Below are 19,203 nucleotides of genomic sequence, written 5' to 3' on the forward strand. Positions count from 1 at the left end.
CAGAAGAACAGCTCAACAAATGACAGTATATTCACACAACAGAACACCACTCAGCACCCCAAAGCATAAAACCACCACTAAGATGCAACACACAGCTAAGCCCCACAGATGTGATATTGGGGAAAAACACCAGAGACAAAAGCAGGGATCATTTGATTCCATGTATCCGATGTTCTAGAAAAGTCCCAATCAGTCTCTGATGAAAACAAATCAGAACAGTGGTTGCCTATTGGGAGGGAGGTGGCTGGCAAACAGTGAGGGCTGACTGGGAAGGCACGTGCTGGTGTTTTCCGGGAAGATGGAAACATTTTGCATCTTGACAGGGGTGTGGGCTACAGGGGAATTCATATTCATCAAAACTCACCTAACTGTATACTTGAGATCCGTGCATTTCATTGTTTGTAAATTATATGTCAATGCTGAAAAACTAAAAGTTTCTACAAAGGAGGAAAGAGAGAAAGCATTTAAGAGAAAGCGGCAGACAAAATTAAAGGAAAAAAAGACTTGCAACCACGTAGGAAAAGGCACATGTCACCTCAGACCAACCCACACCAAGGTGTTCTAGTAATATTACTAGACTCATGATAAACAGAAAATCCTTTGATAAAAGGTAAGTTTGCATACAAAGGAAAGAAAATTGTATTTCCATTAGATGCCAGTAACACTTTAAATCAGAAGGCTATTGTCATTGACAGAATTCCCGCGAACTCACAGGTTGAAGCCCGTACCCCCAGTGCTGTGATGCTATTTGGGGATGGCGCCATTGGAGGTAATCAGGGTTAGATGAAGTCATGAAATAGGGTGGGGCCCTCGGGATGGGATTATTGGCCTTATATGGAGAGGAAGGTTCTAGGCAGAGGTCAGTAGTAGCCGCAAACAACACGAAAACACAACCAGATATTACGCACCTCCTCTGGAAGAACACAGCCACCAGCGGAGCCAACTGGCCTCCAAAGAAGAAGAACGTGAATGCGATCAAGGTCTAAATCTAGCTGCCAATTTACAGGAAATACAAAAGAACATGCTAAACAATACCACAGCATGCAATTAGCAAAATTCAGACCCTGGGAGACACCACAGGAAGAGCAGGCAGGCTCCGTTAACAAAGTAAGTGAACGGAAAAAAACCAAACAGGAAGCGCAGAGTGGATCCAGAGACATGGGGCAGAGCCTGCAGCCTGCAGACCACTCGGCACCGTGCCGTCACCTCTGGTCCAATGTCGCCTAAGGTGCTGTCCCTGTAGGGGCTGAGGGTGGCCCTGGAATTTGTGCTATTTTTGCAACTTCTTAGGAATTTATAATGATTTCAAAATATAAAGTTAAGAGAGTTTCACAATCTGTCATCCAAGTGCAATGCATGGGCCTTATTTGAATCCACATTCAACTCTCTAAATACAAGTCATGAGACACTAGAGAAACATAAAGGCTGGATACTCAGTGCTACGAAGAAAGCACTACTTTTGGTATGATAATGAGACATCTTATGTTTAAGGAAAAGAATCCCTCTCTTTATAGACATACAGAAAACAGTCACGGATGAAACATGTTCCGAATTTCCTTCCAAATCATCTGGGTGATGCGGGAAAATTACAACTGAGTTGGGTGTGAGCCTGAACACATGGCTTTGAACACGTGTACCCACCAAAATCACTTACCCTTCTCTTAAAATTAGTCCATGAATCCAACCTCTATCAAAGAAACGCACAGAATTTCTCGAGAGATGCTGCCCCATGAAACCCCAACCAGTCTTTTTCCTAATGACAGCTTTCCATCGGTTCTCCCAGCTCCTCCGAACAGCAGAGCTACCTGAGCTGAGCGATTTATGTTCCATCCCAGCATTGCAGCCGTGGTAGGGGCACCACGGGGCCACAACGGAAGAGCTCGACAGTCAGGTGTGGCTCGAGGATGCAAGCTCTTCTCAGCAAGGGTGCACGCACAGCACTGCTAGCTCACAAAACTCATGTGCGTGTGTGCACGTGTGTGTATGCATGTGCGTGTGTGCATGCAGCACAAAACAAGAGTTCACGATGTTTTACTTCTAACCAAAGATCACATGTTCAAGGAAGAAAGGAAAATAATCCCTTCCTTGGAGTCAAATCGAACCACAGGAAAAGTCCCATAAATGGCCGAATGGCAGAATCAGTAAACGACGTTTTAAGTCATGCTAACTCTATCCCATCCATCCAGAAAGCCAGAGGAAACATGAGATGTGGTAAACAGAGAGAAAGAAGATTTTTCTTAAAATCCAAACTGGACTTCTAGATGTGGGCATGAAGATGTCTGAGGTGAGCACCATGTGGGCCGCTGCAAAGCCAAGGGGGCTGAGCTCAAAGACACAGCAGCGGCAACTCCACAGAGGAAAACAGAGGGAAGAGGACTGAAGATGAACAGCCCATGCCTGAGCTCCGGCCACCTAACGAGGACAAGCCACAGGCTGGAAAACATCTTTCAAACACACAGATCTGATAGAGGACTTCTATCTAAAGCAGACAATGACCTCTTACGACTCAGTAACAAGAAGGCAAGTCACCCAATAAAAAATGGGCAAAAGACTGAACAGAAACTTCACCAAAGAGGAGATATGATTAGCCAAATGAAGCACACGAAAAGATGCTCAACATCGCTGGCCATCCGCGAAATGCCAAACACAAGCACAGGATGCTGCAGCCACACAAGGGACGGCTGTGACCACGGGACGGCCAGGCCACGTGCCCGTGGGATGACCACAGATGAGCATGCCACGTGCCTGCGGGATGACCACGGGATGGGCATGCCACGTGCCCGCCACCGCACCGAGAAGCAGGGCTCTGAGGCTGCTGGTGGGGGTGCAAAATGGTGGCACTGGAACTGCTTTAGAATGCCATTGGGCAGCTTCTACAAGCATCAAGCCTATGCCCACCTACGGCCCGGGCGCCACACTCTCAGCTACTTCATGGAAAGCACGCGTTTCTACTGAGCCCGCACACAAATGTTCACGGCAGCTGCAAGTGTGCTGGTCAGAAAGGAGGGGACCTGCACGCCCACCGTGGGGAGGCAACACGCCGTGGCCTCAGCATCCACAGAGTGTGCCTCAGCCACAGAGAGCAGTGGCCTGGGAAACACGTGGAACACGGAAGACTCCTACAGCAAGTGTGCTGAGTGACACAGGCCAGGTGAACATCAGGTTCACACTGTGATTCCGTTCACGGGAAAATCCAGGAAACTAAAGGTGTGACCACGACGACGGAAGCTTGTCAGTGGCTGGGAGCTAGGAAGTGGGGAGAGAAGTGTCCCAGAAAGGCAGGAGGAAACCGGAACCCCGGGGCGATGGGTGTGTTCCTCTCTCCCTGGCGTGGCCATGGCTTCAGGGGTACACATGCACATGTCCACACTTGTCAAGCTGCACCCTTTAAACACAGGTGGTTCACTGTATGTCAAGCAGACTGCAGTAAAGGTATAAAAGAAAAGCAACTCCTCGCTGGGCTCCTGGCCCAATGGCTGCCCATTGTCCCCCTTTAGACTAATGGGCATCTCAGACTTGGGGCATTCCCTCCAGAACTGGCTCCTTGGGTGTCCTCCACAACTCCGGACACTTGCTCCATCCTCCCACTGCCTCAGAGGAACGCAGGAGTCCTCCCTGGACCCCCTCAGACCCCACCTCCACCCATCAGCAGGTCCTCACGGCTCTGCCCACAAACCACGCCTGGAGGTGTCTCTTCCTCCCACGTCCCCCACCCACACACCTCCGCAGGCCTCCTGTGTCACTACCATGGTCTCAGGCAGGCCCCCTTGTGCCCCCACCCTCCAATCCACTCTCCACGTGACTGTGAGTGTGATCTCGGCAAGTCAGCTCTGACCCCACCCCCAGCTGCTCAAAGCCCCTCACGGCTCCTGCGCCGTGCAGCGAATGAGCCTGAGTGCTCCCCACGCCGCCTCTGTGCTCTCCCCACCTCCCCTCGCTCTGGTCCCTCGAGTCTCCTCTGCGGCCTGGGCACCCAGCATGTTCACGCTGCGGGGCCAGCCACCTGCCCTTTGCTGTGGCCGGAGCGCTCCTCCTCAGACATCCCATGTTCTGGTCAGCCATTCGTTTCCTACGTCTCTGGCCGCCCTACCTGGCGCTCCTCAGTCCGCGACCGACAGGCACATCTGTCCAGCACTCCTGTTACAATGTAAGGCCTCTAAGGGCAGGAGTCTTATGTCCACTGTACTCCTGGCACCCGGAACAGGGGGACAACAGGCAGTCAATATTTGTTAAATGAATAAAAGAAATGCCACGTCAGCATCAGAGCAAGAAAGCAACCCTCAAAGCAGAGAGGTGATGCGTGAGTGGAGGGCAAGCAAGTGAAACCTGTCTCCCCTCTCACTCATGTTCTCAGTCCATGCCTGTGCCCTGCAGTTGCACAGTGACATCCAGGGTGATGCCAACACCCAGGGTGCCAGAGGATCCTCAGCGGCACTGACGCCCTCCCGTCTGCATGAAACACTCTGCCCCGGTGCTTGCCAGGGCTCAGTCACCCACACTAGGGCGGACTCCAGCACTAAACGAGCACTCAGCTAGAAGGCAACCACAGCCCCAACACTGGCCATGGCGGCATCTGGGGGGAGTGGACCTCAGGACTTGTGGCACCTGCGCCAAGGGAAGGGACTGGGGGAGAGCCAGTCACGTGCCCTGTCTGTTGAACGTGGGATCTGGTACAGTTGAAAAGGGCCTGTGGCAGGGCGGCCGGCTAGGCAGTGAGTGTCGGATCTGCGGCTCTTCCCGTCCCTCCAGGCTTGCCTCCTGCCCCAGCCGTGATGGGAGCAGGGCGCTCCTAGAACAGGGAGGAGACTGGCAGGGGCAAGGAGGTGGGAGGGGGCAGCCTTCGGCTGCACTCCAGACAGCATCCCACCCTTTCTCAGTAGCTTATGCAATTTATAGCTGAGAAATGGCCCATGAGGTCGAAAATCACAATGACGGCTGCACCAAGGGGGATGTCAGACCTGGGAGGGTGAGAAGGGAGGTCTGGACTCAGGAGGCAGTTTTCTGGGGCCGCCAAGGGCCTCGTCCATGGAAGGTCTCACAGCACCTGCCCACTGGGCAGCCCGCATGGCTGGCGGCTCCTGGCACCCATGCTACGCTCTCAGCTGCCCCAGAAGCTAAGACTGTCAAACAAGTGGCACTGAAAACCCCCAGGTGACAGGAGAGCCCCGTGTGTGAATTCTTCCCCCACAGCTCCCTTCAGAGTAGACTCAGCCAGCCAGAGAACTCGAGGTGGAGGCTGCAGCGAGCGGGGAGAAACCCACGCCGTGTCTGCACTCACGCACGTCAGGACAGCCAGGGCAGGGCACTCTCGGACCCCCAGAAGACCCCCAGGGCTTACGCAGCAGCTGTGTCACGAGACGTCTGCGGCACGGAGGGAGCGCCTAGGCTAGGCCGGGGACCTGCTCTCCCGACCACACAGCAAGCCCAGCAGCCACCCGAGGGGGAACTGAGGGGAAGGGGACCACACTGGGGCACAGACGCCGAATGGCCGGCTTTGTCAGAAGACTCTAGGCGAACCGTGGAACAACGTGCAAGGGAAAGGAAAGAGCCTCGTTCACAGAGAACCTTCTAAGTGCCGGGTGCCACATGAAACAGGTGTGTGTGTCCCAGGCACCCCGACTTCAGCCAATAGGCCTCTGCACGGCAGAGCCGGAACAGATGCCACAGCCTCACCGGACCCTCCGCTACTAAGGAGTCCTTTGATTGGAAATCAAGGCTGCCTCCCTCTAAAGCATGGTCCTGCTGCAGAAAAAACAAATTTAGCCACCCAGCCCAACACTTTGGGAGGCCTTGGTGAGAGGATCACTTGAGGTCAGAAGTTTGAGACCAGCCTGGGCAACATAAGGAGACCCCCCCCCCGTCAAAGAAATCTTCAACATTATCTGGCATGGTGTACCTGTAGCCCCAGCTACTTGAGAAGCTAAGGTGGGAGAACAGCAAGGGGCCAGGAGCTCAAGGCGACAGTGAGCTCTGATTGCGCCCCTGCACTCCAGCCTGGGTGAGAGCATGAGACCCTGACTGCCTAAGTAAATAAATGATAAAGGAAACACAAGTGTGCATTTTAGGAAACAAACACACTGCCTTTGAACTTGGTTCCAGGACCCACAAAAATGGCTTTTGAAGCAAGTAGACCCCAAGGTAGGGATCGGCAACACTACCCAGAAAGGAACCACACCCACATCAAGCTGAAGGTTGATCTGAAGGGGATCGGGGGGCTCTTACAGGGCCTGCCCACAGAAGGGAGCAGCTGGGTTCTGGGAACAGCCAGTCCAAGAGCAGCGCTCCAGCCGGCTCTGAATAATCAGGCTTCAGAATCCCTCAAGTTCCTCAACCGGCAGCCCCCAGATCTGCCCCCGCCCATTTTACTGATAAGGATGCAAGCTCCACAGGGTGTTCACACAGGGTCCTGGCACCACCACCGCCATTTTCAGATCTAGAAAACAGACCCTGTACAAACACTGAAAAGTAACACTGGAGGTTCCAAGCCTCGTCAGCGTCCTGGAATACAACCTCTGTAGCGGCAGGCGTAGAGAAGGTTTAAAAAATATATCTAACTGGGCGCGGTGGCTCACGCCTGTAATCCCAACACTTTGGGAGGCCGAGGCAGGTGGATCACAAGGTCAGGAGTTCAAGACCAGCCTGGCCAATACGGCGAAACCCCGTCTCTACTAAAAATACAAAAATTAGCCAGGCGTGGTGGGGTGCACCTGTAGTCCCAGCTACTCGGGAGGCTGAGGCAGAAGAATTGCTTGAACCCAGGAGATGGAGCTTGCAGTGAGCTGAGATCACGCCACTGCACTCCAGCCTGGGCGACAGAGCAAGTCTGTCTCAAAGAAAAAAAAACAAACAAAAACACCTGTACTGGCTGGCAAAGCACTGCAGAGGGAGCCCAATGGAACACAGTCTCTTTAGGATGCACACCGCACCCTCGTGCTGAGTATCTGGATGGAGCCTCCTAATGCTGCAAGAGGAGCAGAGCAGGTTATTTCCACACCCATTTTACACATGGGAAAATGGATGATAAAAAAGCTCCCCAGCCCTGGTCACATGGCACAGGGCAGCCACCCATACACACATACAAACACGAACCCCCTGGGGGCATGGCACAGGGCAGCCACCCATACACACATACAAACACGAACCCCCTGGTCACATGGCATGGGGCAGCCACCTATACACACATACAGACACGAATCCCCTGGTCGCATGGCACAGGGCAGCCACCTATACACACATACAAACACGAACCCCCTGGTCACATGGCATGGGGCAGCCACCTATACACACATACAGACACAAACCTGCCTCCAGCTGAGTGGACAAAGAGATTTTCCAGCACTTCATCTACCCAAGTTCATAACTGTTCTTACAAAGAACAATCCTAACAGAGCTGCCCCCTGGATCAGCCCCACTCCATTCAGGCTCCCATGGAAGTTGTGTGTGTCTGTGTGTACCTGTGTGTACCCTGCCAGTGTGAGTGTATCTGTGTATCCGTGCATGTGCGTGTGAGTAACTGGTTGTCTGGCAACTGTTCTCCCTTCTTTCTTGCTCCTTCCCTGCCCCCAACCCCCAGCTTGTGACCCCCCATTCCTCTCGGTCCCCTAGGACCCTGAGCAAGCCACAGGTGCACAAACTCAAGCCCACTACAGGCCGGACGCTGGTTCCTCCACTCTCCCTCCAGGCATCTTCTAGGGTCTGCACACCCCTCACTGGTCAGGTGCCTCCTCCCCCTGCACCCTCAACCTCCCGGCCTCGCTCCTGCTGCTCACAGCAGGCCCCGCCCTCCCACCTGGCACAGACTCTGTCTACTTTCCACCCTGCCCCCATCGCCACCACCAGATGGTGACGTCAGGAAACCAGGGTTTCACCTGCTTCCTTCACGGCCACACCCCAGCAGTCACACCCATCCCGGCACCGGGGTGGGGACCCAGAGGTGTTTCTGGTGAGCTCAGGCTGTACCTTCACACTGTCCCCTTCCCCGGGAGCTTCCCAACGTAACGTTCAAAGGGCTCCGAGGGCGCCTCCAGCATGTGCACGTGTTCTCAACAGGGTCTCATCCGCACAGCAGTCTAGGCCCCTGCTACTCTCCCAGCTGTGGGGAGGGCCCCACCACCAGCCTCGAGGACCTATCCACCATTTGTCCACTTTCCTCTCATTTTTGTAAAACTGGCACAAGACGCAGTAACATCTCCAAGCCACGGGGCAAGGCCTGATCCCACACACGAGAGGACTGCCCACCTGGGCTCCAGACAGCAGCTCGGCCCCGGGGCAGCCTGGAGCATCTCCATCACTGCGCTTCCAGGCCCCAGGAGGATGAACAAGCCAGTGGCAGGGCCCATGAAGCCCAAATCCAGCCCCCAAGTGCTGGACACTCAAGATTTTCAGACCCGGGGCGTGGGCTGGTACCAGAACTTGTCTCCTGTCCCACCTTGTTCATGCCTGCTGTCCCACCAGTGAAGACAGAAATAAACTCAAATGTGGACACCCAGCCCCCCAGGGGCCAGCCCTAGACCAACCGAGGAAGTGAAGATTCAGCCCAGGAACAGCAAAGCAAACACACAGGACCCTACATGTGGAAGTCAGCCACCAGGACACAGCGCAGACAGATGTACTCACAAGCGGCACTGCAAAATGAAAACACCTGTACTTCAGTGGACACCACTAAAACAACAAAGACAAGCCACAGACCAGAAGAAAACATTTGCAAATCACACAGCTGGTAAGGCACTAAGTCCACAATAAAGAACTCTCAAAACTCAACAATAAGATGGCATCTAATCTAGGGAAAAACAGAGAAGATTCTAACAGACGTTTCCCCAGAGACATAGGACCGGCTAGGACCACCAAGCGTGGCATGCAAGTCACGGCCACTGTCCGAGCCCGCCACACCCACCAGGATGGCAGGAACCTACGGCAACCACGAGGGCTTGAGAGGCGGTGGGCAAACTGGAGCCTTCGCACACCACTGGGGGGCAGAAAGGCCACAGCCACTTTCAGGAGACTGTCCCACGTCACACACATGCCTCCCGTGGGACCCGGCAATTCTGCACGCCAAGAGCAGGAGACAGCCTTGTAGACAGCCCTGACTGAGCACGTGCCTCCAGCACTGGAGACGACCTAAACGGCCACAAACCGGTGAAGGAATAAGCAGACTATCTTATCCACACAAGGCCGCTTCTCACCAACAGCAAGGAACAAGTTTCTGACACACACACACGGATGGATCTCAAAGCATCTAGCTAAGTGAAAGAAGCAGACTTCAAAGCAGGAACTCTGACTGCATTTACGTGAAATTCCAGCAAAACCCAAATGACAGTGCTGGAAGCGTCCCATGGTTGCCGAGGGCGCGTCAAGGGGTTGGCTTCAAAGGGGCACGTGGGGCCTTCAAGCATCATGCATCATGACCGTGGGGTGCGTATGAGGCTACATGCATTTGTCAGAACACACCAAAGCATACGCTGTATTGCATATAACCTATACATACAACAAAACACACGCTTTAAATTGGTGAATTTTACTGAATATAAATCACACCTCTAGAAAGCTGACCAGACACACACAGAGAATCCACAGCCTGAGGAGAAGCCCTGGACTCCCAATGTGCAGGACTGGCCCGCACATCACCATGGGTTAGAAAGCTGACCAGACACACACACAGAATCCACAGCCCGAGGAGAAACCCTGGACTACTGATGTGCAGGACGGGCCCGCACATCACCATGGGTGAACGCCGCAGGTATGACGGTGAACGGAGACGGCAAACGTGGCGCGGAATGGCTTCGTGACTCCACTGACATCAAGCTCATGGGCCGGACGCAGGGACCCCCGGGGGCTGCTGGTTTTCCCACTGCATAACACGGGCTGGTGTGGGTTCACTGCGTGCTTTCCTGTGTGTGTGCGCTTCACACCTAACATCCGAAAATGAAACGTTTGACAATGTTTCTAAAGCAGAGGGCTGTTGTGCTCATGATGCTTTATTTTTGCTAAATGGTGCTTACTGTATGCTCACTGCATAGTTCCCAATTGTTTTTTGCTGTTTATTTTTTTGAGACGGTCTCACTCTGTCATCCAGGCTGGAGTGCAGTTGTGCGATCATAGATCACTGCAGCCTGCACCTCTGCACTCAAGTGATCCTCTCATCTCAGCCTCCCAAAGTGCTGGGATTACAGGCGTGAGCCATCACACCCGGTTAATTTTTAATTTTTTTTTTTTTTTTCTGTAGAGACAAGGTCTAGTTATGTTGCCTGGGCTGGTCTCCAACTCTTGGGCTCAAGCAATCCTCCCGCCTCGGCATCCCAAAGTGCTAGGATAACATGCCTGGCATCAGTTGCTTTTATATGAAGGATTTCACAATCACAGAAGCTGTACCTGTTTTCAAGATGGAAAGAAGGAAAGCCACACGTCAGGAATGGGGAAAGCCCAGGGCCACCTGGAGGGCAAACTATCCTTAGGGCCTGGGGCCTAGGGTCCTTAACCCTGCCCCCAGCCACAACCCCCAGTGAACACACCCACGGGGGACCACACCCAGAAGCCAGCAGCTTCAGATAGCCCCAGGAGGCAAGGTCGGCCACACGCCAGGCTCATCCCCTGCAATGTGAGAAGTCGCTACTCCCGGAGATAGAAACATCTCAGGAGCCACCCAGCTGGGTACGGCGGCTCACACCTGTAATCCCAGCACTCTGGGAGGTCAAGGAGGGCAGATCACAAGGTCAGGAGATCGAGACCATCCTGGCTAACACAGTGAAACCCCATCTGCTACTAAAAATACAAAAAATTAGCCAGGCGTGGTGGCGGGCACCTGTAGTCCCAGCTACTCGGGAGGCTGAGAGGCAGGAGAATTGCTTAGACCTGGGAGGTAGAGGTTGCAGCGAGCCGAGATCGTGCCACTGCACTCCAGCGGGTGACAGAGGGAGACGCCATCTCAAAAAAGAAAAAAAAAAAAAAAGAAATGTCTCAGGAGCCACCTGAGAAAAGCTGCTCTGTGACTTCGGACAGTCAGGAGCGCTGCATGGAGCCTTGGACGTCACAGTAGTCAACCCCCACGAGGAGCCTCCATACTGCGCATCAGAGGCGGGGAAAACTGGCATTGCCACATACTGCGCATCAGAAGCAGGGAAACTGGCGTTGCCAAGCAAGTAAAACCCGGGCTGGAGTCGGGGAGAGACTGCTCAGGACACACGCGTCCATCGGCAACACCAATCAAAAGGAGACCACAGACCATGAGGAAGACGCAGTCTGGACTAGGAGGGGATGTGCGGGGGGGGGCCGGTTTCTGCAGAGAGAGCCACTGGTGCAGGGGTGGACACGGCCCCCTAAGCCCCGCAGTTCCCCTCACACAGCAGCCAAGGTCATTCCTTCACACGTAACTGTCCCCCAAGAGAGGAGAGCAGCGTGTGGAAGGGGAAAGAGCTTATTCCTACATGCCCAGCCCAGAGCAAAGCACAAACCCATCCTACCCTGGCTCGTCTCCTTTTCCCAAGGGGGCCCACAGCCCAGTCGGCAGAGGAGGAGAAAGTGCCATCAAGTCTACCCCAAACCCATCCCTGCTCCTAGCAAGCTGGCCAACAAGCCTTGCACCAAGGAGGAAAACGCCCAAAACACAACAGCTTTCTTCCACGCCACGCTGGCAGGAGACAGCGACAGCCTCTCTTCCTAGCGCAAGGGGCCTCTCTTCCACAGCCGACCTGGAGGTGCCAACGTCCACGGGGCATGGACAGGCTGTGGCGCTGCCAGCATGCAGAGATGGGTTGAAGCAAGCCAGGGTCATCCTAGCCCTGAAAGAAGTCCCATGCAGCGCCACAGGCCTCGTACCCTCAGACAGTACGCCTTCGAAGCACAGCACAGCCCGTGGGCCCGGGGACATCCAGGAAGGAAGACACGGGCGGCCGGGCTGGGGGTCAAGTGTCCTCCTGGGGTGAGGGTGATCACTGACTGCCAGGAGGCCAGGAGCCAGGTGGAGGTCATGCAGAAAGAACTGCCTGAAGCCATCAGCGGGAGGGCCGGGGGCCAAGATTTCAGTATAAATTTAGAAGGCAGAGTAATGTACCACTGCACCTCCAAAACTGTCCATTTCAAGTTCAAGTCAAGCCAAACTCTGAACACTAAAGTGGCTACTGGAGCCTGAGCCTGTCTAGTCATTCTCCTGGCCCCCAGCCAACCACTGGCTGTGGGAGGGCAGGGGCCTCCAGGGATCTCTGACCCCTCTCCCTCCTGAAGCCCGCGTTTCGCTCATCCAGGAAAACCCCTGGGCTGGGGGACAGGTAGGAGGACTTAAGGGCCCCCATCTATCATGCCACTGAAAAAAGCGGAGGAGCCCCCACACTCACCTGCTCACGGCAAGGCGGAGGGGCGTGGACTGGTGGTTAAAACAAACAAGAGCGCTCATGACCCCGCAGGAGCTCACAGGCTCAGAAAAGCCAGGGGACAGGTGAGACTCTGCCTCTCTGTCACTCTGCACTCTCCCCACCCCCAGCTTTACCAAGCCCAGCAGGCGCTGAGCACAGGCAGCTAGTGCCCAGGCTGCCTAAGAACAGGGTGGTGGAGCCCTGCCAGGCCACCCCACCCTTCTCTGGCTGGTATAAAAACCTTGGCTGCAAAATTTAGTCCAGGCTGAGTCCCTGAGTCCCACAGGAAGGAAGCTGGGAGCCCCACAAGGGAGGAGCAGTGGTCTGTGAGAGCACAACCCCCACCCCTGGAGCTGGTGAGAAGTCAGCCCGAAGTGCCCACTCGCCGACCCCTGAGGACCCCTGGCTGTGGGGACCCTCTCGGTCACGGGTCAGACCCCAGGTCCTGCCATGGCCATCTGGCCTGCAGGGGCTCAAACAGAAAAACTGGAAATCAATGTTTTTGTCAGTATTTTTTCCCCCAAAAAATACTGAGAGCAGTCGAGAAACAGCTTTTCCTTAGAAAAATGCCAGAAAGAAATGGAAATGTGCCCCTGCACTCTGGAACAGTGGGGGGTCTCCAAAGACAGACACAACCCCGAGAGATGCACGGAGGTGACTGATGCCCTGCCCTCCCCTTCACAGAACGCAGCAAAGCCACCCACCATAGGCCTGCGGGAGAACGGGCACTCCTGATATGCGCGCAGGCAGTTCTGGGTGGGCAGGGCAGCTTCCTGGGCACATACCGGCTACACTGCAAAGGGTGTGGTCAAACGTCACTGCACAGACCCCCGAGGTGATAGTTCAAACAAACACCATCCTCCCTGTCCTGCTGTGGACGCTGGGTGTGGGGTGCGCCTGGGGCAGGGCTCTGGCCGGAGGGGGTAATAGGGTGGCCTCCAGAAGGCTGGGAGGAAGGCAACTGAAGACCTGGAAGCCCACTCCCAGGGGAAAAAGGCACCAGGCGGGCAGGTGGGCTGCTCCTGCAGGGGCACATTCCCCTCTAATTGGAAATGCTGTTTTCGTCTTTGAAACTGGAGAAAATGCGTCATATGTGGGAGTACCCCACATTCCAAAGGTGACAGGCACAAGGCAAGAGGGAAAACTAGAGTGGGAGGTGCCACCGCCCATACTTCAGATTCCTCAAGTGGGGGTCCATGGCTGAGGCTGTGCAGGGAGGAGACACAGCACAGGGCACCCTTGGGAACAGAGGGGTGCAACAGCTGTCCCCCCCGCAGGGCAAGGTGGCCTGGCAGCCCAGTCCCTCACGCACAGAGAGTTCCACGCAGCCTCTGCACTGGCCACCCAGCCAGCCCTGATCCAGCCTCAGGCCTCAGTCAGAGAACCCTCCTCAAACCAAGTCACCAGGACCTGCCTCTCCCTCTCAGGGTCAGGCACATGCCCCCTCAGGCCAGCCTTGCCCCGGAGTCCTCAGCCCCAGGAGCCTGCAGACTGTTCCTCCCACCCCCAACGTCGTTCCTGCCAGCCTTTGTCCAATGTCACCTAGGAGACCCCAGCCTCCACCTCAACCAGCAATGCCATCTGCTCTGTGTCTTGCTGGGTCCTATCAGTCCAACGGGAGCAGGAGTGGGAGCACAGCAGTGATTTTCTGCTCTGTCCTAGGGGCTGAGAACAGGGGCAGTGCTAGCAGGTGGAACCTGAAAGCGTTTGAGTGAATAAGCTCCTCATATACAAATACGAATGTCTGCAAACCAGTAAGAACAAAATGACCATCATCCCCTCCCCAAAAAAGGGGCAAAGAAAACACCATCCACAGGCAGACAATTACTACAAATGGTCAAAACCACAAGAAGATCAACTTCCCTAATTTAGAAGCAACTGAAGACAAGACCCTCCAATGACAGCCAGTGCTAGGCACCCCTGGCTGAGAAGCTCCTCAGAACGTTGAGAATGTAAAATGGGAATTTATCTCAAGTATTCAAACTCTGAGTGACTACGAATAATAAACCTGAAAGAAGCATTGTTCATGAAAGAAAATGCTGGAAACTGCCTAACACACTCACAGGGCCTCTTTAGCAAGTCCGGCTATGCAGTCATCAAAGAGGGAGAAGAGCCCAGCAGGCAGGGACCCGGGAGGTCAGCGCCAGGGCTGCAGGGGACCCGGGAGGTCAGCGCCAGGGCTGCAGGGGACCTGGGAAGTCAGAGCCAGGGCTGTGAGGGCACTCGGGTGGCCAGAACCAGGCTTGCCTGGTGACAGCTGGAAGGTACATACCTCCAGAGCTTTAGGGGTAAGCCTGTGTATTTTACTTTCTTTATATTTCTATGAATTGTTGGAATTTTCCATGTCAAAATACATCATCACCACAATCAGAAGAAAAAAAAAACTATTTTAAGCCGGGCGCGGTGGCTCAAGCCTGTAATCCCAGCACTTTGGGAGGCCGAGACGGGTGGATCACGAGGTCAGGAGATCGAGACCATCCTGGCTAATCCGGTGAAACCCCGTTTCTACTAAAAAATACAAAAAACTAGCCGGGCGAGGTGGCGGGCGCCTGTAGCCCCAGCAACTCGGGAGGCTGAGGCAGGAGAATGGCGTGAACCCGGGAGGCGGAGCTTGCGGTGAGCCGAGATCGCGCCACTGCACTCCAGCCTGGGTGACAGAGCGAGACTCCGTCTCAAAAAAAAAAAAAAAAAAAAAAAAAAAAACAACTATTTTAATTTCGGGAAGAGTGAAAAAGCCTACAAAGAAAATGCCCAGCTTCTCCAATGCAAGCAGAAGCTGCTGAGGCACAAACAAGGCGAGAGCTGTGGAGACAGGCTGGGGGGCTGTGGCCACCCCATCAGGTGGGCTCCTAGGTGGCTGGTACCACAGTCAGGACAACTCACTCCATCAGTAGAACTTTCTTCAGGATGGAACACAGGGCTTGGGTTGAATTTACCTCCATTTTAAGAAGTAAACTGGTTTTCCCTCAAAATGTCTTTAACAAGTAGACACTGCAGGTCCAACAGGGAGAATGAGAAGCGTGGGCGGGCACCACAAACACGTGTGTCTCAGGACTGCCGGCAGCAGGCACCCCTCCACCAGTCTCGGGTAAGGCGCTGTCACTCCGGTTGTTCACACTGAAGCCAGGTGCAGCCTGTTCGGAATGTGGAAGACCCAAGATGGGCCTGAGGCAAGACGGGTGGCAGAGGTGGCCCCCCAGTGACACACTGCTGGGGAAGAGCCCTGGGCCTCCCCGGGAGGCTCCAAGCCGTTCCTGACGACAAGGGGCAAAGTCTCATCTCTGACTCCCCACTGCCGGCACAGCCACACACGGTGGTCCTGACGCCCGTTGCCCACTCTCTCCACATCCTTAGACCCTTCCTCTCTCCTCACACTCGACCTCCTCAGAACTTCCTGAAGGCGGTGCTTGGGAAGTAATTTTTTCAGAATTCACACATGAGAAAATATTCTCATTCTATTCTCACAGAATTGATGTACTGATGCCGAGGTCTACTCTGGAAATCCTTTTCTGAACACGTTTTGAAGACCGTCTTCTAGTTTCCAGGTTGGAATTCATATTCTGGTTCTCAGTACACTGTAGATGACCTGGTGCTAGGCTCTGAAAGTGTCCCCAAAAAGCATGTGCCGGAAACGGAACACCCAGTGCTGCAGCGCTAGGAGGTGGGGCCTGGTGGGCGGTGCTTAGGGGTGGGGCTGGAGGTGAGGCCTGGTGGGCGGTTATTGGGGTAGGGCTGGAGGTGGGGCCTGGTGGGCGGTGCTTAGGGTGGGGCTGGAGGTGGGGCCTGGTGGGCGGTGATTAGGGGTGGTGCTGGAGGTGGGGCCTGGTGGGCGGTGATTGGGGTGGGGCTGGAGGTGGGGCCTGGTGGGCGGTGCTTAGGGGTGGGGCTGGAGGTGGGGCCTGGTGGGCGGTGATTGGGGTAGGGCTGGAGGTGGGGCCTGGTGGGCGGTGCTTGGGGTAGGGCTGGAGGTGGGGCCTGGTGGGCGGTGATTGGGGTGGGGCTGGAGGTGGGGCCTGGTGGGCGGTGATGGGGGTGGGGCTGGAGGTGGGGCCTGGTGGGCGGCGCTTAGGGGTGGGGCTGGAGGTGGGGCCTGGTGGGCGGTGCTTAGGGGTGGGGCTGGAGGTGGAGCCTGGTGGGCGGTGCTTAGGGGTGGAGCTGGAGGTGGGGCCTGGTGGGCGGTGCTTGGGGGTGGGGCTGGAGGTGGGGCCTGGTGGGCGGTGCTTAGGGGTGGGGCCGGAGGTGGGGCCTGGTGGGCGGTGCTTAGAGTGGAGCTGGAGGTGGGGCCTGGTGGGCGGTGCTTAGGGGTGGGGCTGGAGGTGGGGCCTGGTGGGCGGTGCTTAGGGGTGGAGCTGGAGGTGGGGCCTGGTGGGCGGTGCTTGGGGGTGGGGCTGGAGGTGGGGCCTGGTGGGCGGTGCTTAGGGGTGGGGCCAGAGGTGGGGCCTGGTGGGCGGTGCTTAGGGTAGGGCTGGAGGTGGGGCCTGGTGGGCGGTGATTAGGGGTGGGGCTGGAGGTGGGGCCTGGTGGGCGGTGATTGGGGTGGGGCTGGAGGTGGGGCCTGGTGGGCGGTGATTGGGGTGGGGCTGGAGGTGGGGCCTGGTGGGCGGTGATTGGGGTAGGGCTGGAGGTGGGGCCTGGTGGGCGGTGATTGGGGTAGGGCTGGAGGTGGGGCCTGGTGGGCGGTGATTGTGGTGGGGCTGGAGGTGGGGCCTGGTGGGCGGTGCTTAGGGTAGGGCTGGAGGTGGGGCCTGGTGGGCGGTGATTAGGGGTGGGGCTGGAGGTGGGGCCTGGTGGGCGGTGATTGGGGTAGGGCTGGAGGTGGGGCCTGGTGGGCGGTGATTGGGGTAGGGCTGGAGGTGGGGCCTGGTGGGCGGTGATTGTGGTGGGGCTGGAGGTGGGGCCTGGTGGGCGGTGCTTAGGGTAGGGCTGGAGGTGGGGCCTGGTGGGCGGTGATTAGGGGTGGGGCTGGAGGTGGGGCCTGGTGGGCGGTGATTAGGGGTGGGGCTGGAGGTGGGGCCTGGTGGGCGGTGATTAGGAATGGGGGAGGCTCTGCCCTCCGAATGGATTAATGTGATTCTGAAAGGGCTTGGGGCTCTGAGTTCCACCTCCGGCCCTTCCACCTCTCCCCACGAGGTGACACTACACAAAGGCTCTGGGCAAACAGGTGACCCTCAATCTCGGAATTCCAAACCTCCAAACTGTAAGCAATAAACCTCAGTTCTCTGTAGACCACTCAGTCTCAGGTATCGTTTCAGCAGCACAAACAGACGAAGGGGTTTTGTTTTGCTTTGTTTTTCTCTCTGGAAGTTTTAAACATACGCTCTTTATCCCTAGCATCTTCTGATGTCGCCTTTTCATTCACTGCATTGGACACTGTGTGAGCCAATTTCACCTGTGAATTCATTTCTGGAAAACTGTGGCATTCCTTTGACGATTTCCTCCCTTCTATTTCCTGCTCTTTCTGGAACTCCTACCAAGCTATAGCGACCCCTGCCTGATGCTCGGTTTCGTACCTTTGCGCTCCTGATGTCTGCGCCTGATACCCTGCCCCGCGCAGTCGGCCTGCTGGGAAGGGCGCCCAGCACCATCTCCCACGCCTCACTGGCTGTCTGATCCTCCTCTCAGGCACTCTTTGCTGTGCGCCGGACGCTCCTTTCTGTACACGTCTGCTCTTGCTACTTGGTCTTTACAACTCTGAGGAGACTCACGAACGCTCTGCTTGACTCTGTGGTTTGGGCTGGCTTCCTGCTTTTTCATCTGCTTTGGTCTATCTGGTGACCCCAGCCCTCACATCACACGTGGCAGGAGGCACTGCAGAGCTCGCTGACGGCTCCAGGTGCACGGAGGGGGGCTACGCTGGGGGAGTCTGGCTGTATTCAACACCTTTCCAGCATCACAGGAAACGACTTACCAGATTGAAGGGACTCACCCAGCATCCACATGATTGAATGCAGAGGCCACATCAGGGAACACACTGACATTTCAGAACACGAAGGGACACGGGGCAGCCCATCCTCTCCACTCGCAGTGCCTGAGGGTTTTTTCTCTTGGCTGGGGAGACTCCCATTCTCTGCCTGGAGGGTGGACCTTACCTGCTGGGGTCCTGAGGACCCGGTGTGGGGGGTGGCAGAAGGGGACATCCACAGTGGATGCGGAAAGCTGTCAAGGCTTCGTGTGCAGGATGACGCCCTCCACTGCGCCTGGGTCTCAGTGGACAGTGCTATGATCCCACATGCTCGGACTAATCCTCCAGACTCAGATCAGACATGAAGGGGTGTCCAGCTGCTTCTAAATACACCTCTAGTCTCCAGGCCACCTCTGCTGTCTTCCAAGGGGCTCCCAGACTCCACCACAGCTTCTCCGTGAAAACACTTCCCCTGCTGGTCAGATTTCAGGTTTCCTGAGTTTGCGTTCATTCCACCTGAGCCTCAGCTTTCCAACTTCCAAAATGTGTCTGCTCCTGTCTCCTCTGCACTCTCTGCTCCTGTGGGTTTCTGCCTCTCCGAAACTCCCCGGGAGCTTATCCAAGTGGGGTCGGGAAGCAGGGCCAACACAGAGGCTCACTGGTGCTCGTCAGTCAGAACCCTGTCTCTCCGCTCTTCAGCGTGCTAGTGGGACGGGAGCACCCAGGGAACAGCAAGTGCACCATGACGCGGAGACTTACATCGCCGCAGGCCACGTCCTTGTCCTTCCCAGAAGCCCCCACCCACAGCTGCTGAGCGACACCCACACTGCTTCTCTCTTCACACAGTGGGCTCACGAGGAGTCCCGCCAAGCAGGAGCTCTGAGCCACAGCACAGAGTGCGCTGGCCCAAGTCCACGCCTGCATGCAAGCTCAGCCATGCGTCTGCTGGCAATAACC

The 19,203-nt window shown here is 55.9% G+C and overlaps 1 protein-coding gene across 13 annotated transcripts in view; it reads right to left on the bottom strand.

Annotated features, from left to right (window-relative positions):
- The window catches only part of MOB2 (MOB kinase activator 2), a 72,887-nt gene that overhangs the window by 27,250 nt on the left and 26,434 nt on the right, over window positions 1-19,203 (bottom strand). Inside the window, exon 1 of one of the 13 annotated variants that reach the window (XM_065527740.2) lies at window positions 12,327-12,501. The exons of the other annotated variants lie outside the window; for them this stretch is intronic. Within the exon in view, the coding sequence (XP_065383812.1) occupies window positions 12,327-12,385 (59 nt within the window). The 5' untranslated portion in view covers window positions 12,386-12,501. Of the gene's footprint in view, window positions 1-12,326; window positions 12,502-19,203 lie in introns of those variants that run through there. 13 annotated transcript variants of the gene reach the window in all.

This window comes from Macaca fascicularis, chromosome 14, assembly GCF_037993035.2.
Source record: "Macaca fascicularis isolate 582-1 chromosome 14, T2T-MFA8v1.1".
NCBI lineage: Eukaryota > Metazoa > Chordata > Mammalia > Primates > Cercopithecidae > Macaca > Macaca fascicularis.